Raw genomic sequence first — 22,446 nt, 5'->3', positions numbered from 1 at the left:
ATTATATGACCCATTTTTATTCTGATGCGCATGCTGATACATTTGCAAGTGACTGGACTTACGTCAAGAAATACAACATGGTGCTCATCCGTCAGTTTCTGTAAGCTCTTGAAATGAGAAGAAAGCTAAAAAAGTCACAGAGGACAATTGCACATGCGCTACTGAAGCATACTTTCAGTTTTCTGTTGACCATCATGTCTGAAATATCCCAAACCTTTGGCAGAGTTAACTTTCCTTGGCTGAGTAACAATACCCAGAAGAGAAGAGTTATTGTTCACATGTGCGTGCTGCTTTCAGAGGAAGGATGTTAATTCAGTACTTTGTAGTTTCTTCCTTTAAACTCAAAGGGTTTCTGAACCATTCCTGCTCGGAAGCACTCAATTGAGAAACTCTTTTCTACATGGAAATGTGCCAAATGTCGCTTCGACCTCATCGACACCCAGATATTCACTCTCTTAAGTGATGCTGGAGAATAAAGTTTTACTAGTAATACAGTAAAAATTGCATGCACATGAGTTATTATTGGCTGATATTTGGCCATTTTTAGATCATCATCACTGGCTGATGACCATGTTGTTTTGACGAGTTAACAAACTAGCATTGGCTCTCTTTACCAGCAGCCCGATTTGTTTTCATACATTTAGTTTGTGAGTGTTAATATCATTGCCACTTTTAGTGTGTAGCATATGTGTGCATCTCAACTGCAATAATTTGGTTGTATGTGATATAGACCTCAATAATTATTTTAAAATATTAACAGTTTTTTATTATTATTTGAATATATATTAAAATGTATTTTATTCCTGTGATCAAAGCTGAATTTTTTTTGCATCATTTTACATCAACATCATTCATCATATTGGCTGAGCCTCTGCCACATACCCATAATCCTGTGCTGAATCTCAAATCCTGATAATCCAGATCTGAATCGTTCCTTCCAAGAACTCAATTTATCTAAGTTTACCCGTCACAGCACAGACCCGCAAAGACGGGCAGCACTCCAAGACAGCATGGTGTTCTGGGAAGGTTTCCTTTACACTTTAATTGAAGAATTTGCTCATTTGGCCTGTTTCTGTCTCAGTGGAGTTCGCTTCTCACGCAAAATACAAAATGAGACGTGCTGTCCACATTGTAAAGAGCTCAGACATTACATGTGATCCTAAGGGATGGGGCCTGGATGTTTTGTTTGGGGGCGGATCTGAATGAAGCAGGCCTCTGGTCATTAGAATGATTCGGAGGAGAGAAGAGAGAGGAGTGTGTGAGCTGTTGAGTCGTGATTTAAAATGAGAGACAGCAGTGTCCTATCTGTCGTCCAGCCTTCACACCTTCCCACGAGACAGATTAATGAGTTTGACCTGAGGGCTTTCTGACAGAGAACGACTACGGATGAGGGAGCTTTAGAAAGTTCTGCAAAGCAGTGAGGTGTCTGGAAAAGAGATATTTTGAAAAAAGTGAAAGTGAAGTGACATTCAGCCAAGTATGGTGACCCATACTCAGAATTTGTGCTCTGCATTTAACCCATCCGAAATGCACACACACAGAGCAGTGAACACACACACACACACACACACACACACACGCACACGCGTGTGTGCAGCCATGCACTTTTTCCACCACGGCTGTGCAGAAGAAATAATTTGCCACGCACTGATAAATGAGTTAGGAAAGCCTGTGCAAACTGTACTTCATAGGGATGTTTATAGCTATAGAAGAATTCACGTTCACTTCGAGATCTCAGTTTAAATGCTTCAGTTTGTTTTGATTTTATATTATATTAGGCTATATTATAATCCTAATAAATAATTGAGGTTGTTTTTAATGGACTCTTTTATGCTCATTAAGGATGTATTTATTTGATCGAAAATACAGAAAAGAAAAAAAACAGTAATATTGTGAAACATTATTGCAATTTCTAATACTGGTTTCCTATTTTAATATACCTTAAAATAAAAATTACGTCCGTGAAGCAATTCCAACATTGCTTAGAAATCAGCAAATTAGAATGATTTCTGAAGGATCATATGACACTGAAGACTGGAGTAATGATACTGGAAATGGCTTTGTCTCATAGGAATAAATTATATTTTAAAGTATATTAAAATATAAAACTTTTATTTAAAATTGCAATAGTATTTCATAATATTATTTTGGAAAATACTATTCAGTAATATGAGCATAAGACACTTTAATAAACATTATTAATCCCAAACTTTTGAATGGCAGTGTTAAGAAAAAAAAAAAAAAAAAAAAAAAAAGGTTTTCTCCGGTAAACTGAAATGTATAGCCTATCATTTAGTCACTGGTCAAATTAAATACCAATAGCACATTATTGGTTTTATATTTATATAAGGATTATTTTTTTATTTGTTTTGTTCAGTCAACAAAAATATGATGCTAATATTTATTTGGTTAAAAAGTAAAATTAAATTCAGATTACTTGTAATGGAAATCAATGAGATCTGTCTAATAGTATAGTGTGTGTGTGTGTATATGTGTGTGTGTATATATATATATATATATATATGCTAAAGTTGTCACTCTGTATCTTTCAATACAATTTTATTTAAATTCTTAGTTAATGATCGAAGCTTTGTCGTTTAACATATAATGCAATACAATGATGATGTTGGATGAACAAATAATTTTTTTTTCGAAAACCTGATGATCATTTTCAAAAAAAAAAAAAAAAAAATGATGCCATCATCTCAATGATGCCATTAAGAACCACTTCTTTCTTACCTTTTTATAACCTTCTTTCATGACAGCGAACCTTTTGTGAAACAGAATGGTTCTTCAGATGTTCTTTATGGAACCATCATGAAGCACCATTATTTTTAATAGTGTGTTTTGCTTTAGTCCAGTAAGTGTTTATTGTGAAGTATTCCTAACCATATACATGTTACTATTGTCATCTCACAGCAAAAAAAGATGTGAAACATAAAAAAAAAAAAACTCAAATAAAACTAAATAAACTAAAACAGATCAATAAAAAAATAAATAAAAACTATATATACAAACAAAATAATTGTATAATATACACACACATAATATATGTATATAATATACACACACATAGAAATAACACTGGTATGCATAATCTTAAAAGTGAACTTGTGGCAGTTTTTAGCCCGTCTGAATTCTCTTCATGGATTAGGGATTCTCTTGTACCTTCATATGAACTGAGGTGTAAGTTTGTAAATCTCATAAATGAATAATGAAAACTCTGCGCAAGGGTCTGCTCAGCTCCAGAGTACAGGAGACTTCATCAAATATTAATATTACTCTGCAATCCTCGAGCTGAACGTGTCGGAGTGTGTTCATTTTCTCAGCCAGCTGCTGTTGGCGATGTTAGCTGTGTGTGTGTGTCACAAACTGATACTGTAATTAGTAATTCATTTTGTCTTGCATTGTGAACAGTAACACACTAAATTCTATATAAATCATAATAAAAATCATATATAAATAAATATATGTTTGTGTGTACACTAATGTTCAAAAGTCTGGGTTTAGTAAGATGAAAATTCTACTTTGTGTCACAGGAATAAATTACAGTTTAAAATGCATTCACATAGACAACAGTCATTTTAATTGGCAGTAATACTTCATAATATTATTTTCATAATATTATAACATTTTTGAGTGAATGCAGCTTTGGTGAGCATAAGTTACTAATTTCACAAACATTAAAACATTAAAATCTTAAGTGACCCCAAACATTTGAAATTTGATGTGCATGTTATTGCTCTGATTATATTTTGTCAGCTTTGACGGATAATTCATACTGCAAATGCATGTTTTACAAAGAGTAGGTGATGTGTTTACTGTTTACTCAAAATGTATTAATGCTTGCTTGCTTGTTTTATGTCATCTAGACTGTAGATCATCATTTCTACACTAGCTGTATGTATGTGAAGTCAGTGTTTCTGTGCTTGATGGTGAAGATGTTTTGGGTCTTTCAGAAATGGGCACGGATCTGCCGGGGCCGGTGGTCATGCCGGGTGCTGTGGTGGGCGCGGGTCAGGTCAGGATGGCAGGAGCCATGCCGGGGCGAGGGGGCAAGCGGAGATCAGTGGGGTGAGTTATTATGCTGAGCAGCGCATTATTTTGATGCTCTGTTTAATATGACACTTAAAAGCTCAGTATAGTGTCTTGCAAATGACAAAAATGTTAATAGACAAGTCAGAATTACCCATTTTCAGATGTGTTGTGTAGCTGTTCAAAGAGGATTCAGGTACTGTTGCACATGTTTTGGCCCTTTTTGTTCGTTCTTTAATAGTCCATAAAAAAAAAACTTTGTTCATTTTTGTTACAATATTCCTTCATTAGAACATTAATGTGTAAGATAGGATATGAAGATCAATTATTAATGCATCAACAGCCATTTTTCTCACATTCATAATTAGACTATTATTATTACTTGAATTAATGCATGAATGATTGTTTATTCAGATATCCAATTTCTATTAAAGAATGAATCCATATCTGTGCATATTTGGTTCTATTTTATGTTTATAATTTCTTTCTACATAACTTCTTATTGCGTCAGATGTGATTTACATGTTTGTTAGTCTATTGAAAGTTATGTGATGCTTACAGCAGGAAACATCATGAAGCAGGAGTGCTTTAATGAGCTCATGAAATGATAGGACTGTCTCTCAGAGCCCATTATGAAGGAGCGCGCTCTGTCTTTTATGTAACACTTTATTATTTGTTTTGCCATTGAAAAGGCATTCGGTGTTAATGAAAGGAAATAAGAACATTTCATTTATTGATTATCTTCCCCCTGGATCTCCAGTACTGACATTACTGAGCTACGTGCACTTTTTAATACTTTATTAGAGCAAAATTGCTCTCATATTTTTCAGATAATAAACCACATTTATGCTGCATTTTCTGAAAAAACAAACAAACAATATAAATGAAAATTTTAAATGGTTAGAATTATTCTGTGCCCATTATAGTGAAATATGAATATTATATATAATCCTTTATTTTTTGATATTGCAGTGTCATAAAAGAGCCCAGTGTATAGCTGCCCAAATAACTGTACAATAGCAGAACAACTCATGTGTCTTAACAGGTTATAGTTGCATCTGCTGTGTTGGAGGCAGGACTTCCGTTCCCAGCATGCACCACAGCATGAATAAATCAGGCAGCTCAGTGTTTTATCTGGGGGGTATTCCAGATAGCAGGTTATGTGACATACCCGGGTATGTTTAAGAGTAAGTAAGCGGATAACCTCAACTTTCGGTTCCAAAAACGCAGGTAACTTTCAGGGTATGTTAGTAGTCATAGCAACTCACTCTCTGAACATAACCTGCTCCGGAGTTCCATGTTCCAGGATTAACTCACTATATATATATATTCTGATATGACTTAATATATACAGTAATTGGCATAAAACAAACAATATAAATCACATTCTTAAGGATTAAAGATTAAATGTAAAAAAATTTAAATGATTGTGCAGCCATCAGTTAGGTGGCGATATGCACGAAGCATGTAAACAGCTAATGAACAAAAGAAGAAGAAACAGCTTGGCGTGCTTTTTCTTAGCGTCTGTGTCTATAGTGACTCGTTGATTCTTCGATCTGTTGAGAATGTCTTGAGTCTTAACCAGGAACATACTCTGAGTTGAATTAACTTACTCCCGGACGCGTTTTTGGAACCACATACCTCGAGTAAGCAAGGTTTGGGGATAATCAACCGAGAGTTCAGGTTTTAGTTTAAGGTAAGTTAACCCTGCTTTCTGGAATACACCCCTGTTGACTGAGTGGTATGTGTATCAGCATCAGACACTATCAGTGTAGTGCGATTCTAAATAAATAACTTATTGAAAAATGTTTGTAAATTTTTTGTATTTTCTTATATTTCTCCTTTATTAAATTAGATAATAAAAATAATTTATAAAAATGTTATCTATCTATCTATCTATCTATCTATCTATCTATCTATCTATCTATCTATATATATATATATATATATATATATTAGATATCATTGAAATTTCTATGCTTAGTTATTGGTTAAAAGAACATACAAAAAGAACAACATTTCTAAATGGCCACATATGACCTGCTTGATACCTGCCTTGACACTTTTAAGAAAGGAGCTACTGTAGAAAGAATCATAGGTAATATTATATAATAATATTATAATATAATATAGTTTAGGAGGTACCTAGTTTTCGCTTGTTAAACTTCAATTTAAATTGAATACTCTTACTCATTCTGTTTCGTGCTGATGAATATTGTCCCCTAACAAGAGGTGATTTCCATGGAGAACACACTTCACCTGCCCCCACAATGACATCAGAGCGGGTCTGATTCATAAACCTCTCTCAGTCAGTTCTTAATTCATCACAAACGGAAACTTTTGTCCCCCACGTCAGAAATCAAGTGAAATTTGGTTCCAGAACCACCTCCTCATACTTTCTGATATTTTACAGCAAGGTTTCTACAAGTAGGTTGAACAAGTTTTAGGTAGCAGTAGCAGACTGTAAACATTTAAGTTCCTCTGACTGAAATAACCCCCCCCCCCCAAAAAAAAATATATGTGATTGGTTTCTGTTATCTGTATTTAGTGATTGGCTTTTCTGTTTACAGTGCTGTGGTTTGTTGATTAGCTTCTCTGTTCAAGTTCATTAAGATTCATATACAGCAGTGTCTGTAGCATTAGCCGCCAGCGTTTTAAATGAGCAAGTCTATTTTGTTCTCTCGTTTCAGGATGGACTTTGATGACGAGGACGGCGAGGGACCCAGCAAATTTTCAAGGCAAACTTTTTCCATTGTTTGCAAGCTTTCCAAACAAACAAATCAGACCACGCACCATGTCCTTTCTTTTATATTTTCTGTTGTTTGACCGTGTCTTTCAGCTGTGCCACAGCGTTTGCGCCATTTCAAGACATCGCTCATGTTATGTCGCCCTCAACTTATGGTTTCCTTTCAGTTCTTGTTCTTTTAAAGGAGCTGTATCCATAGTTGCGCTGCGCCTGACGGTAAAGACGCCTCACATTTAGCTAGCATTGGAATGGAGACACTGACCCCTGCTGGAGATACAGGACTCACTCCAGCAGTTCCTCTCCCGCTTGGAGCAAGTGCTCGCTAGAAAAAAACAGAAAAGAAATAGTATTCGTTAAATAATCACCATCACGTTCTTCCAAACCTATATGCTGATTCTCTGTATGCAGCACTGAATGAAACTGGCACATGTGTAGGGTTTACTTTTGAAACTATTTTAAACTAGACGTTAATAGTAGTTACATTTCACTAATAATTGCATAGAAATGGCAACAAACTTTTAATTAAAATTGAAAACAGATTCTGTAAATTGATCTTCAGTATTATTTATTTATTTATTTATTTTATAAAGTGTACATGATCATTTGTACTCCAAAGATAAAGCATTGCTTTCTTCAAAACAGTTATGAACAATGCACTCTGCACACAATTTGTAGGACTTTTTGTCTAAATATTAGTTGTCAGTGACCAAAGGCTTAAAAAATATAATCAAATCTAATAATGAAAAGAAGCATATGGGTTTGGAACCACATGAGTTCCAAATATGTATGTGTGTATATACACACATACACACACACATACATATATATGACATGACACCGCATAAGTTCCAAAGGTCAGTGAGGTATATGATGTATATTAAATAAATATATATATAAAAAAATGAAAATAAATAAATACATAAGTATTTTTTGTCTCATTTTCACATATCTGTTTAAGTGCCATTGAAATGACAAAAAAAATAAGTAAAATTAAATCAAAGCTATAAAGTAACTAATAATAAATGAAAAAAAAAAACACATAACTAAATTACTAAAACATCAACAAAATAAGAAAATAAAAAAATAAATAAAAAAAATCTAAATAAAAATAATATTATAAAACTGGATATTATTATTTTTATTAATCATCTCAGTAATACTACTGTAAAACCCAACTGTATACTACTTGGAGGCACATTTATGAAACGGTTCATACAAAAGTGAGTTTATATCCTGGGATACAGACACCTCAGATTGTTTAGTTTTGTCTTTTGTTGTTTTTCATTATCCAGTGGTCACAGTCCATTATTATATTACCATATCCACACAGTATAATCCAAACCATGCAGCATAATAAAAGCGGCTCATGTCACTCCATTTGAGCCACAATCATGAAATCTAAAAGTGATGTAACTGACATTGTCACGTCATTGTCATCTTATTTTGATCTCTTCTCTCTCCCATCAGGTATGACGATGATCAGATTCCCGGTGATAAGGAGCGTTATGCCAGGTAGGGCTGTCTTGGGGAGGTTCCCTCCGGATAGCTAGAAATCAGGCCCCTGCCGCCGTCAGGAGCGACCTTGGCCTCACACGAGCGACTCTGTCTAGATCTTATCTTAAATGGGTATTTAATTATCCTCAGCTGACACTTTCATCTGAAATTGTCATGTTGCTTTGAGCCATTGCGGTCCGTGGACTAATACAGCGGCCTGGATGCCCAAGATTTATTGTTTTGCATTTTCCACTTAAAAGATTGGTTCGCATCTGTCAGTGTTCGGTTTATAGCTGGAGTCTCTGCTAAATCACAGAATGAAGTAAAAAAGTCTTCAATTATCCCCTCTGGCACTTTTTTTAACTGAACCTTTCAGTTGAAGAAGAAGTGTTGCGGCTGATCAGTCCAAGGAAGAAACTATGAAAAGAGAGCATGAGCCAAATAAATTGATTTCTGTGTATTGAGGGTCCCAGATGCCTTCACTGTAGGAATTCATAATTATGCTTTTATCAATCAAGGTCAACATCTAATGCATATAAGTACATGAGAGCAGACATAGGTAGGTGGTAATAATTGAAATTTCGCAATTGCAATTATACAAGTGTAAGAAGGATTTGACAAATACGCAAACACACACAATTTCTTAAATATTATGATATTCTATTGAATTACAACAGTGTACATTAAAATGAAAAAAAATTGGGTTCAGTAAATGTATTCATTTATTTGATGAAAAAGAAAAGCTTTTATTCGGCAAGGTTATATTAAATTGGTAAAAAGTGATAGTAAAGACTTCTATTGTGAAACAGATTTCTGTTTTGAACAAATGCTGTTCTTTTTAGCTTTTTATTCATCATTTAGGTTCCAAAAAATATGAATAATAAATATTAGAATGGTTTCTGAAGGATCATGTGACACTGAAGACCAGAACAATGGTCTTCAACTATTATATTCTTTATAATTGTATTTTTAAGTATGTTCAAATATATATATATATATATATATATATATATATATATATATATATATATATATATATATATATATATTTATTTTTTTTTTTTTAAACTGTAATAATATTTTACAAAATAAGTGTTTTTTATCAAATAAATGATGAGAGTAAGAAACTTCTTTAAAAACATTTAAAAATCTTACTGATCCCAAACATTTGAACATTTACATAAAGATGATAATAGTTATTTATTTGCTATAACTATAAAAATAAACAACTTTTTAATACTGTTTTATAATATACTGTACTCTAGTGTAATATATCTATAGTAATTAACAATATTATTATACATTATTTAATAAGACTTAAAATATTTTAAAATACATTAAAATATGCATTATAACATTATTCTTTTTATTATATATTTTATTATAATCACTGAACAAAACTGAGGTTTTGATATCTTTAATGGTAATTATCCTCTACCTGTAGTCCTGTAGTTGTTAAAGTGCTGTGCATCTCTCAGTACATGCTAATGATGGCAGTATTGTTCCTCTCTTCATCCAGAGAGAACCACAGTGAGATTGAGCGTCGCAGGCGTAATAAGATGACCCAGTACATCACAGAGCTGTCGGACATGGTGCCCACCTGCAGCGCACTAGCCAGGAAACCAGACAAACTCACCATCCTGCGCATGGCCGTCTCACACATGAAGTCCATGAGGGGAACGGGGAACACTTCAACTGACGGCGCTTACAAACCCTCCTTCCTGACCGAACAGGTGAGAAATCACTCACCGGAAGCATTCACTATATCAGTGATGCACTCAGCAAATTCGTGCATTGCCATTTATTCACCCTATAAAGTCTACTACATCATACTTGATATGCAATCTTCCGATGCGTCTAAATTATCAAAACACACAATCTGTTCCATGCCTTCTGTCGTCCGATTGATACTTTATTCTCTTATAGTGAGTGTTTTACTATAATTGTAAAAATGTCCACTTTTACCTTGTGTTTAGTGTGTCTTCTTGATCTTTATAACGTGAACACAAGAATAACTTGTATATTGTAAGCATTATTTCAAGACTGAAACGATGGTTATCATTTATAACATCATGTTAAAATGTGATCATCAGGCTTTTGAGAAGCATCATTGTATGGCATTGCATAATACGTTTTGAAACGACTAAGCTTTGATCATAAAACCAAGCATTTAAATATCAAGACATATTTTGGAAGACATAGAGTGACTGATATTCATATGCATACTTTTTGGGCATATGAATATTAACATTTACACAAAATGCATATTTTTGCTCGGTTTAGAATAAAATTGAATAGTTTTTTGTTCACGTTGTATGAATATGAGCTCTATATTCTCACTATATCATACAACCCCAGTTCCAGAGATCAGAATCCAGATTTGTTCTTATTTACAAAATACATTAACGTTGGTCAGTGAAAACTTTGCAAATCTTTTCCTTGTATTTTTTTTCAATCCAATAAAAGTTAAAGAGAATGAACAGATCACAGATTCCTGATTTCATTGCGTTTTTACGAAATGTCCCAACTTCTCTGGAATTGGGGTTGTACTCTGTGAGCTATAAAAGGCTGATGTTGCACAGATGCAAACTTTTTTTGTTTTGGATTTTGACATGAACCGTTCTATGCAAACCAATTGATTTATTTATTTTTTCAGATTTTATTTGTATATGTCAGGCTTTACAGGGTAAATATGCCTTATGTAACATTACTTGTTAAAAAATGTGCACCAAAATGCACAAAAAAAGAAGTTGAGTAGGAAAAGTCTAAATATCACTTGAAAGTCCTTTTAAACATCATTTGAAGCCCTCCGTTTGCTGTCACAGGAACTGAAGCACTTGATTCTGGAGGCGGCTGATGGCTTCCTGTTTGTGGTGGCGGCTGAGACGGGTCGTGTTATCTACGTGTCTGATTCTGTCACTCCCGTTCTGAACCATCCGCAGTCCGAGTGGTTTGGCAGCACGCTCTTTGAGCAGGTCCATCCGGATGATGTGGACAAACTGAGGGAACAGCTGAGCACATCTGAGAACTCGATGACAGGTGAGAGACAGACACTCATTACTGATGGATCACTGTTGGGCTTCATGTGCTTACTGCTGGAGAGTGGATACGATAAATTTCATGCTATAGACTTTGAGTTTGGAAGAGCTGATCTAACACATTTCCATCTCAGCTGAGTTAAAGGGATAGTTCACTTTCAAATTAAATTTTGGTATGTTTTAGCTTACCTCAAGGACATCTAAATTAATTAATTTTAAATTAATTTAAATTTAAATAAATTAATTTAAATCTTATTAAATCAATTAAATTAAAGACAAAAAAATAATTAATAAATGGGCATGTTGTGAATTACAATTTAAAATAACTTTTTTAATGTAATTTCTTCCTGATGCAATGCTGAATGTTCAGCATCATTACTCCAGTCTTTCAGTGCTGCATGATTCCTTCAGAAATCATTCTAATATGCTGATTTGAAACATTTCTTATATCAATGTTGAGTACATTTGTGCTGATGATTCATATTTTTGTGGAAACACTAATGCGCTTTTTTCAGGATTCTTTGAGTAGAACATTCAAAAGAGCTGCATTTATTTGCAATGGAAATCCTTTGTTACTTTATAAATCCCTTTACTGTCACTTTTGGTCCATTTAATATATCCTCGCTGAATAAAAGTATGAATTTCTTCATGCAGTATGAAGTAACAAGGTCAAGTATTCAGAGTTACGCTCATGAGTTAAGGTAGCAAAAACACACTAGGTTAAAAGTAAACTGAAGGGTTTCTAAAATTATTTTTAGTGCAAGAAGCATTTAAAGTGGACTTCAAGGGAAAGTGCTACAACACAACACAATTGCTGAATGAGTTCCCTTGAATATTTCTCTGTAGGGAACATTCATACGCGTTCAGACGCCTCATTAGTATTTGAAGCGAGAGCGATACAGCGGTAACTTTAATCAGCAGTGAGCTTTTCAAACGAACTGCTGCTTGTTTACGACAATTTGCATTCAAAGTTTGAACAAACAGTTGAAAATCGAGCTAATGAACTTTCTATGAGAACATGATTGCAAAAGTTTTTTTTTTGTTTTTAAAATAGAACAAAACCAAGTGCTGACATGATCAGAATCCTCAGCTTAGTTTAGTGTCAAAAGATTCCGTGGACATAAATAATGATAATGTACAGATGTTAGACTGTAATGTTGAAGTAGAGATGATTCCTTTAAAACCAGATGGCTTCTATAGGTTCTGTTTTGCTTGAATGAGGTCAGGATATGTTTTGGCCCTCTCAGACATGGAAACGCACTCTGTTCATGTTAAATATCATTGTCCTCGCTCCTGTTGCATGACCCATCGTCTGTTTATTTTGATTTCAGACAGATGTTTGTTTCTGCTGAATTTGCTGGCAGAACTTAGTGGATCTGTGGAAATGTTTGCTATGCGAAGTACCTCTCCGTTAAACCCCATGTTCCAATGAGGTTTTGGTGTTGGTATGCACTAATTTGTTTTTCTGCAGACATAAAGCTTTGTCTGTGCTTCAGAAATGTAATTTTCTATTTGTACATTGTCCATGCAAGATCCTGAAGATGTTTAACAAACTTTGACAGAGAGCAGTATTTTTTTGTTGTTGTTATTACATAAGATGAAAAAGAGTTGACTTGGATTAAAATGGACTGATTTTTTTTAGGAGGGACCATTTTAGGTTTGCTATAGCTCTGCTGTTATTAGATGAGGATTAAATCACATTTTTGGGGCTGATGCATAAGTTTTAGGTGGTTGTTTTTCTACTCCTTCCTTAGTGACATTTGTTTTCCATGTTTTCAATCACACAAGGAGCTGTATGATACCAGGAGAAAGCTATCCATCAGCATTCCCATTCATCTTAAAGAAATAGTTCACTCTGAAATTTAAATTTGTAGAAAATATAGTCAAGATGTAGATGAGTTTGTTTCTTCATCACATTTGTGAATTGTAGCATTACATCATTTGCTCACTGATGGATCCTTTGTAGTGAATGGGTGCCATCATAATGAGAGTCTAAACAGCTGATAAAAATATAATAATAATCCACACCACTCCAGTCCATCAGTTAATGTCTTGTGAATTGAAATGCTGTTTGTAAGAAACAAATCGGCACCCATTCACTACAGAGGATACACTGGTAAGCAAGTGAGGTTATGCTAAATTTCTCCAAATCTGATGAAGAAACACACTCCTCTACATCTTGGATGGCCTGAGAATGAGTGCATTTTCAGCAAATTGTCATTTTTGTGCAAACTATACCTTTAATTGCAGTTAAATATATGCATATTTATTAATACAAAATACGTTTCTGATTGGGTTGAGCACTCATGAGACTATTTTTGCTGTTTACTGTGGCTAGTTCTGTCACAGAGACTGGTTTGATTTTTCTAGACACCCATTTCAGTGATAGATTGGCATTTAATACATGGTATTTCTCAAAAATAGCTTGCAGCACCTTTAAAGCAAGTTATTTTCAAATGGTCTTTGCATATTATGGGGAGTTGAACTGCTTCAGGACTGTGCAATACAAATACATGCTTCCTGAATCATTCATGTGTCCTCAAATGCTCTAAATAATTTGAACTGGCCCACAATAAATGTTTCACTGTTTGTTTCTCCACCAGAGGACGCTAGACACATAGCACAAACACAGCCTCTTTTCTCTGCTTGTGGACACTGCAATGTTTTGAAGTAAACCACAGGATGAATTATTCACCTCAGATACAGAGACAAAATATAAATAAATAAATAAATAAGCTTTTTACTGTGGCCAATCTTTCCTTCTTGTCCTCATTCAAATGCAGCTGAATATTTTGAAGGAGTCATGTAATTTTGAACACATAATCTGTCAGATATTCCTTCAGTTATGCAGAGGCAAGGTTATTGTAGTTTTGCCTTTTTTATATATATATTTTCACATTTCTGCAATGGCGTTGTTAATTCTAATTCAGTTTTTATATCAAGGACACATTTTAAGCATTTTTTATTTTATTTTTAATGTTAATGCCTTTGGCAGACCAAAGCAACTTTTTATCCAAATTTGCATTGCATTTAAGTAATGAATTTAATCAGTTCACACATTCCCTGATTAAATATGTAGATTTATTTATTTATTATTATTATTATTATTATATATATTTTTTTTTTTGTTTCAGTTTTAATCTTGTAGTTAGATTTATTTATTCTGTATATTTTATTTATTAGTACATATATATTTTCATATATAATTTATTTGTATATTATATTTAAAAACTAACTTTTAAATGCATTTGAAAAGCTTGAGAAATTAGTTGAATATTTGTAGAGATAGAATAAGTCAAAATATTTTAGCATCATAGCAATGGAAATTAACTTTCAAGTTAAGTTCCTTGAATTATGGGATGCATTTTCTCCTAGAGTGTGCTTTGTTGTGTATAGTTCATACATACAGACATTTGCACACCATTTGCATACTGTACACATAAAATAATGCAGAAGATGTTTTACATTAAAAACATGTTGTTGGTTTTAACGCTGACTTTTTTTGGGTGAAACGCTGACCGCTCAAACATGCAATTACTGTATAATTTAATTATAGCGATAGCTGGAATGATCCAGTGTGGTCTCTCGCAGCCCTTTTGTCGTTCTTGTCTGATTTTCTTCTATTAAAAAGTTTCAGTGAGCCGTACGAGAATATCCACCCGCCTAATAAAACATCTTTACAGTCGGACAAGGCGCGAGTAGGGCATTGTCACAGTTTATTATGTCATCCGCTCATGATATGATGATTATTTTGAGAGGACCAGTCATTGATGTGGCTCGGACCACATTTAAATGAGACGTGGGGTCAAAGTGCCGTAATATGAGCGCTGTCAGGACTCACGGTGTTCGCTTTATATGCAAAGAGGCAGCTGTATTCATCTCGCCATGATTCAGTTGTGTAATTTTATTCAGCACATATAGCATCCAGTGGTTTGGCTGTGACATGAAACACACCATTGTGTTTGACTGTAATATGAAAATGATCATGCTCATATTTAGTGGGGTCCAGAAATGTGAGACCACATCTGGGGTTTCATTTATTTTCTTTCAAGTCTTTAATACTCATCAAGTCTGCATTTATTTGATCAAATAGTTAGAACAGTAGTATTATGTTTTTCCAATTTAAAATAACTGTTCAGTCGTTGCATGTAAACCCAACAAGAGGTAATTTGAAAAAAAGATTTTAAATGTAAACAATTAAAATATATTAATAAGTGATTCTAGTGAAAGAAAATGCATAAAGAAGAAAAGCAAAATATGAAATGCCATGGAATGGATGTGTATATGCTGAGTATTCCACTATTTTGTAGAGCCAGATTTTTTACTATTAATTACAGGAAGGAAATGGATTTTAGAAAGATGGCAGCATCATTATTTTATTTATACACAGAGATTGGTGGGTCTATTAGTAAAATCTGTTGACTTTAGCAATCTTTGATGCGTTATGTGCCCAGGGCGACAGGTAAAAAATGGGAAAAGGTACTTTATTGTTTTTTTTTTCTCAAAAGTTTGCATGCTTGTACCTCAATAAGGATTCAAAATATATTAATATCCTGGTTTTTAACCAACTTTTCTTTTAGCATCCTAATTTTAAGGCCCTTTGTGGTTCATTTTCAGAGATATAGGATTTCAGTGTGGAAAATTGTGCAGATATGTAATAGTCTAAAACAATGTGGGCCACACACATAAAGCTGATACTTTTTTTTTTTTTTTTTAGGATTCTTCGATGAATAGAGAGTCCAACAGTAAAACAATTATTTGAAATGGAAATCTTTTGTATCACTACAAATGTCTTTACTATCACTTTTAATCAATTTAATGCATCCTTAATGAATAAAAGTATTATTTATTTTTTTAAAAATCTGACTTTTGAACATTTGTGTAATTTGTAATGACAAAACTGCACCAAACTGAAGCATTTCCACAAGGGATCTCAGATCCAACTTTATATCATATAAAAATTCTTCAGAAAAGGGCAGTCAGTAATTTCCTTTTCAATCTTAGAAACTCGCAGGTTTAGAAAGAATTCTGTCCTTGCAGAAGGTCCAGATAAAATATTGTGGCTAAAATATGGCACTCTTGATGAGGTTTTGATAACCTCATATGTTTTAGTGATAAAGCGATCAAATGAAGCGGCCAAGGGGGATATTTTCCATGTCTCTTCAAACTCTCCTCCACTAATGTGTTCTCTGTGCTGGAATGCTAAGGGTTGGCTCTGCATACATAATTGATTAAGAGTGATTTGGGTGGCTTCGTATGTGTGTGTGTGTGTTTCCCTGAAGTGGGAAATGATGGCTGGAGACATCAGTGAGATCTCGCACACCATCCATCAGACCACACAACACCACACACCTGTGTACAACTGCACGATCTGTTCTTGCCTCATATACATAATCGTATATATGGAAACATTTCACTCAAAGCCTGCATTTGCGATGCATCATAACGGTATGCTTTATGCACTGTGATTTTTATGTACAACACATTGTGCTGCATTGTTTTGTAATCACATAACCCATCAATGGTTATGCTTTTAAAGAGTGTTCTGAATTGCAAAACACGTGAGACATCAGATTAAGTGTTGATCTTAATGCATTATACTCTTTAAAGCTGTAACTATGAATAGGAATGTATTGTAATGCATTTTAGCTGTGGCCACCATGTTTCACTGGTACATAAAAATAATCCTAATGTGTATTATAAAGCATGATGAATGGCCCACGGAGGGCATTTCTGCCATTTAGAGCCATTTCTACATAACATTAGTTATGCACATAATGCCAAGAGTCACACATTCTGTTGAACTATCAGAATTTTTGCAATGCAATTCGTCTTCATGGTGACAAAATGAAATATTCTCTCATCAATTATTAAAGCGTGCATTGAGACATGCAAAGAATGCACAAATTAGATTTTGTTGCCCGTAGCCTACATATCTAAACTAGTTTACAAGTTTTGTGAGCTAAAAGCTGTAGCATGAATTGAAAATGAATGACTGATCTTAGGACAATGAGCTCAGATTTATGAGAACACTGGTGATTTGAATAATAATATATGTATTATTGTTTGTAAAGCATGGTGCAAGTGTTTGCCAGTATTATGGGGTTGTTTCCAAAGTAATGCATGGTGTGATCAAATGAATATCAGCTTTGGATGAAATATTTCTGCTGAGTGCATCAAAGTAAGAGGCAAATTTAAATGAAGCGCTAACTAGATACGTTTTTCCTTAAGGTTATAGATTCAAGCGACATGCGACCTGAAATTCTCTGTGCAAATTAAACATGAAGTACCTTCTGTAGCATTCTGTAGGCGATAAACAAATGGGCCCATTTTTCCAGAGTTTATTTTTTATAAACATACTTCACTGTTTAAGATAACTTTCTTATTACAGCTTTATTTCTTATTCATTTTCATCCTTAAAGGACAGCGATTATTTCTCTGGCAACACTCTCTGTTTGTCCTTCCATCTATGAAGGTCTTGTCAATGGCGACTGCTGCCTAAATATTTAACTTGGCTGGGGTTGGTGGCCTGGGATATTTTCCATTTTTGTTGCTTTGTTCATTTTTAGAATAATAATGATACACTTGCCCACCACAGAGGAGAAACAAAGGAGTCTGTGTGGCAGAATGGGGCATATATGTTCGGCGCAGCAGACCCTTGCCCAGATTCCACACTGTGTCTTTTTCTTTTTAGAGGAATTGGGGATTTTGATTGGATGTCCTTGCGGTTCTTGGACCAGTCTGGGAGTTCTGGCTAACATTTCCTCATTCCTCCAAGGGTTATCCTTAGATCCCCTTCAGGTGCTCATGGAGTTGAAGTTGGAGGAGCCGTTTTTGTCAGGAGGTGATGTTCCCATGCATGGTTGTTGGACTATTTGAAAGTTCAACAAAAGTTCTCTGTTGCGGAAGCATCCAGGGAAAGTGGTCCAAAGCAAACCCCACCTGCTGAGCTCTGCTTTGGATAGCAGGAGACTGAGGAACGGTCATCCAAACCCACGCAGGTCTTCAAAACAGCAAACCATCATGCATAGATGACTAGCACTTACTCATACCAGTGCAAACAAGAAGATTGATATGCATTACCATGCAACTGTTCAGTGGCTTTTTGTGTCCTCCACCAAGTTTAAACCATGGAGTCATGAAAGATTAAATCTGTTGTTGTAAAAATGGTTGTTGGTTTTGGTCTATTGCCCTCGTTTTGGTAGTATGTTTCCATCTACCCATCTGATGACATCCCACCATTAGATCTCTATATTATTGTTTTTCATTTACATGGCGTGTTTCTTTGTATTCCTCTTATCTTGAATCATTCAGAGTTTTGGCACTTTATCACAATTTCATGTCATGATAGATCACCTCGGAGATGCAGAAAATCCTGTTTGACTGCTGGAAGAAAGTCAGAAAGTCAAAAATGTTGAGCATTGGGGAGGCAGAGAGGTCAGAGTCATTTTAGAAGGTGATTGCGGTTGAAGTCTGGAAAAATTCCTGTCCAATTTGCCATCATTAAACCGTTATTATATTTGCCTCGAAAAAACTTTTTTGCAGTCGAAATAATTTTCCATTTCCACTAAGGGATGTAACGATTGACCACGAGCCAGTTGAAAATCAATTCAAATATGTAACTATTCATATCGGTTGAGATGCTAAACAAATCTTGATTCGATTAGGGGTAAAAGTTTATATAAATGTGTGAAGGAGGGGAACTTAATCTCTTTAGAAAAGTTTAGATGGTATGTTTTCTTTCGTCTTGTCTCTGTATAATGCACATTAAAGCTGCAATATGTGATTTGTGTTATTGACCACAAGAGGGCGAATTTCCAACAATAACAAAGGCGAAGCTTGATGACGCTATGAAGCAGGTGACGATGGGAGATGTAGTTTTTAATGCGTTTTCACCATAGCAATGTATCTAAATTGGATAAACAAATCATGATCACGGATGAGGTAATTTATTCGTTTTTGTATTACCTGTATATCTGATCGTATTATTTTATGTCATCATAATGTACTGCAAGGAACGTGAAATGTTATACTATATGTAACCCCTCCTGTCTGTCGCTAATGCGTCTCTTGAGATCGGGGAGTGAGGTTTACCTGCACAGCACTACTTGCTGGCCTCCGTTACATATATTATCCAGTTACAACTTGCAGCTATTTGTTAAATGATTTGTTGGGTTAATGTTGTGCAGTGTTACGTGTTTATGGTTAATGCCGTGTTGTTTAACGAGGTCAAACCAATCGTTCTAAAAGTAAATTTGAACGAACATTTGCAAGTAATGACTAAATTTATTTTTAACAACACATATCCGATTTTATTTAATTGTACTGCCATAATCTCGGTCACCACACGTGATAAAAGTCCTTACCTTAGTACAAAGAGTAATATAACAGTCCCTTTGCCACGTTATGTTATTTTCTCACAGGTAACGTTATTGATAAAAAAAAATGCTACAGTGACAGAATGTACAGGCATGTGGTGTAATTCATATCTATTAAAATCATCTTTACTGTAACTATTACGTTACTTGTACAATAACAAAATAAATAATTGATTTGCTTACCTGTCTATCAATACACTCGCGAGAGCAGAGTCTCTGTCAAGTCCAAGATTTTCGCGCAGCTCTCTCCATCTCGTAAACGCCTGGCCGATATTTATCCTGGTTTTATTCCTCCGTTTGTCACACAGTCTGCGTGTATCCGAATATGGACGCTTACGTTTTACTGGCACTTCAGTACTCGCCAAAGAGTAATCGTGATCCATAACAATGACAACCAAACCATACGCGCGGCTATAACGTAACCACCACTTCCGCATTTGACCATGTGACATTTGACCGGTGTGGTGGAACATCACATGGTCTACACCGGAAACAAAGTATAGAGCGGACATTGCGTCACTGAGAGGCGACATTTCTTTTCCGGGACGGCCAGTTATTTAAAATCGGAATTTCTCTGAAATAAAAAATCTTTGGAGACTTTTGAGATATTGTAAGTACACAACTGGAGGAAATATATAACACTGTGCAAGTTATTTTCGTTAATTTTATTACAAAATTCCTCCATATTGGAGCTTTAAAATTCACAAGTGCAGCGCTGCTTTGTTTACAGTGGTTATCAAGAAAAGCTTTAAGCTCCACCTGCTGGCAGAGGGTAAATCTGCGTCTCGTTCATGTCGTCTGCTGTTTCTGGTTCATGCAGATATTTTTTTTATTTAGGCCTGTAGTTTAACAAAACTGAATTCAAACCATTCTGTTTTTGCTTAAATTTGAATTTATACAATCTAATTTAAATTAAAAACTGCTCATGTTGCCATGTATTTATATTTAAATTAGGACATTAGACATTAGAAGCAATCAAAACCAACAGAAGAATAATAATATGCAAGTGCTTTATAAGTACAGGTGCATCTCATAAGCCACAAACATTCATTGCCAAAGAAGCTGGCTGTTCACAGAGTGCAGTATCCAAGCATGTTAACAGAAAGTTTAGTGGAAGGAAAAAGATGCACAACACAGAGAGAACCGCAACCTTATGAGGATTTGTCAAGCAAAATCGATTCAAGAATTTGAGTGAACTTCACAAGGAATGGATTGAGGCTGGGGTCAAGGCATCTAGAGCCACCACACACAGACGTGTCAAAGATTTTGCTCAACCACAGACAACGTCAGATGCGTCTTACCTGGGCTAAGGAGAAGAAGAACTGGACTGTTGCCCAGTGGTCCAAAGTCCTCTTTTCAGATGAGAGCAAGTTTTGTATTTCATTTGAAAACCAAGGTCCTAGACTCTGAAGGAAGGGTGGAGAAGCTCATAGTTGCTTGAAGTCCAGTGTTAAGTTTCCACAGTCTGTGACGATTTGGGGTGCAATGTCATCTGCTGGTGTTGGTCCATTCTGTTTTTTGAAAACCAAAGTCACTGCACCTGTTTACCAAGAAATATTGGAGCACTTCATGCTTCCTTCTGCTGACCAGCTTTTTGAAGATGCGGATTTCATTTTCCAGCAGGATTTGGCACATGCCCACACTGCCAAAAGCACCAAAAGTTAGTTTAATGACCATGGTGTTGGTGTGCTTGACTGGTCAGCAAACTCACCAGACCTGAACACCAGAGAAAACTATGAGGTATTGTCAAGAGGAAAATGAGAAACAAGAGACCAAAAAATGCAGATGAGCTGAAGGCCACTGTCAAAGAAACCTGGGCTTCCATACCACCTCAGCAGTGCCAAAGCAAAAGAAGCCCCTACCAAGTACTGTAGTAAATGAGCATACTTTCCAGAAGGCCGAAAATTCACTAAAAATGTTTTTATTTTTTTATGGGTCTTATGAAAGTATTCTAATTTGTTGAGAGTGAATTGGTGGTTTTTTTTTAAATTTGAGCCTAAATCATCACAATTAAAAGAACCAAAGACTTAAACTACTTCAGTCTGTCTGCATTGAATTTATTTAATACACAAGCATCACAATTTGAGTTGAATTATTGAAATAAATCACGACATTCTAATTTATTGAGATGCACCAGTATATTATTATAGTGTTATAGTAGAATTTCACAAAGAAACATACAGCATTTTGTCCAAGCAATAATAAAAAGACACATTTCATCTCATTTTGTTAAAAAAAAGATCATGATCTAATCGTAAGACCAAAATCGTGAATCTAATCGTGACTTGAGTGAATAGTCACATTCCTTATTTCCAGCAAGGTTTTGCCTTGTTGAAAGGCCTATATATTACAGCACAGCTGACCTTTTCAGTGTTATTGAGTTTTCGGTAGGGCACTGGGTCACCATCTGGATGATTTACAATTGTAATCCAGCTTAGTTTATCATCTCCATATGGTTTTCCACCCAATTGTTTGTTGAACAACAGCTACCAAGGGCCTCTTTCTTGATGTTCTTGAGCGGTCCTGTTGTTATCCATCTTCGAGAGGAGTATTAATAGCTTTTAAATGCTTCCAACGTTCTTGGCGTCTGTCCTTCAGAGTGGAAAGACTTCTCGACAATTAGATCTGCTCCTGGGGGCTTTAGCAGCTGTCACTGGATCAGTTCAGAGACGACTACTTCTCGGCTGAAAGGCATGTCAGCTAATTTGTTTATGGAAATAACTTCAGGCTTCAATAATCCCAAGCTTTTGTCCTA

The 22,446-nt window shown here is 35.0% G+C and overlaps 1 protein-coding gene across 4 annotated transcripts in view; it reads left to right on the top strand.

The window, feature by feature from the left end:
- Positions 1 to 22,446, top strand: part of arnt2 (aryl-hydrocarbon receptor nuclear translocator 2) — a 75,001-nt gene that overhangs the window by 2,921 nt on the left and 49,634 nt on the right. For 2 of the 4 annotated variants that reach the window (XM_052561059.1, XM_052561058.1), the window contains exons 2-6: positions 3,960 to 4,074; positions 6,726 to 6,773; positions 8,249 to 8,293; positions 9,795 to 10,008; positions 11,101 to 11,314. In XM_052561059.1, the coding sequence (XP_052417019.1) occupies positions 3,960 to 4,074; positions 6,726 to 6,773; positions 8,249 to 8,293; positions 9,795 to 10,008; positions 11,101 to 11,314 (636 nt within the window). The remainder of the gene's footprint in view (positions 1 to 3,959; positions 4,075 to 6,725; positions 6,774 to 8,248; positions 8,294 to 9,794; positions 10,009 to 11,100; positions 11,315 to 22,446) is intronic. The other 2 variants (XM_052561061.1, XM_052561060.1) reach the window with 1 other exon arrangement.

Source organism: Carassius gibelio, chromosome B7 (genome assembly GCF_023724105.1).
Source record: "Carassius gibelio isolate Cgi1373 ecotype wild population from Czech Republic chromosome B7, carGib1.2-hapl.c, whole genome shotgun sequence".
Taxonomy (NCBI): Eukaryota; Metazoa; Chordata; class Actinopteri; order Cypriniformes; family Cyprinidae; genus Carassius; species Carassius gibelio.
Note: the sequence above shows the minus strand (reverse complement) of the source record. Positions and strands in the feature narration are given on the sequence as shown.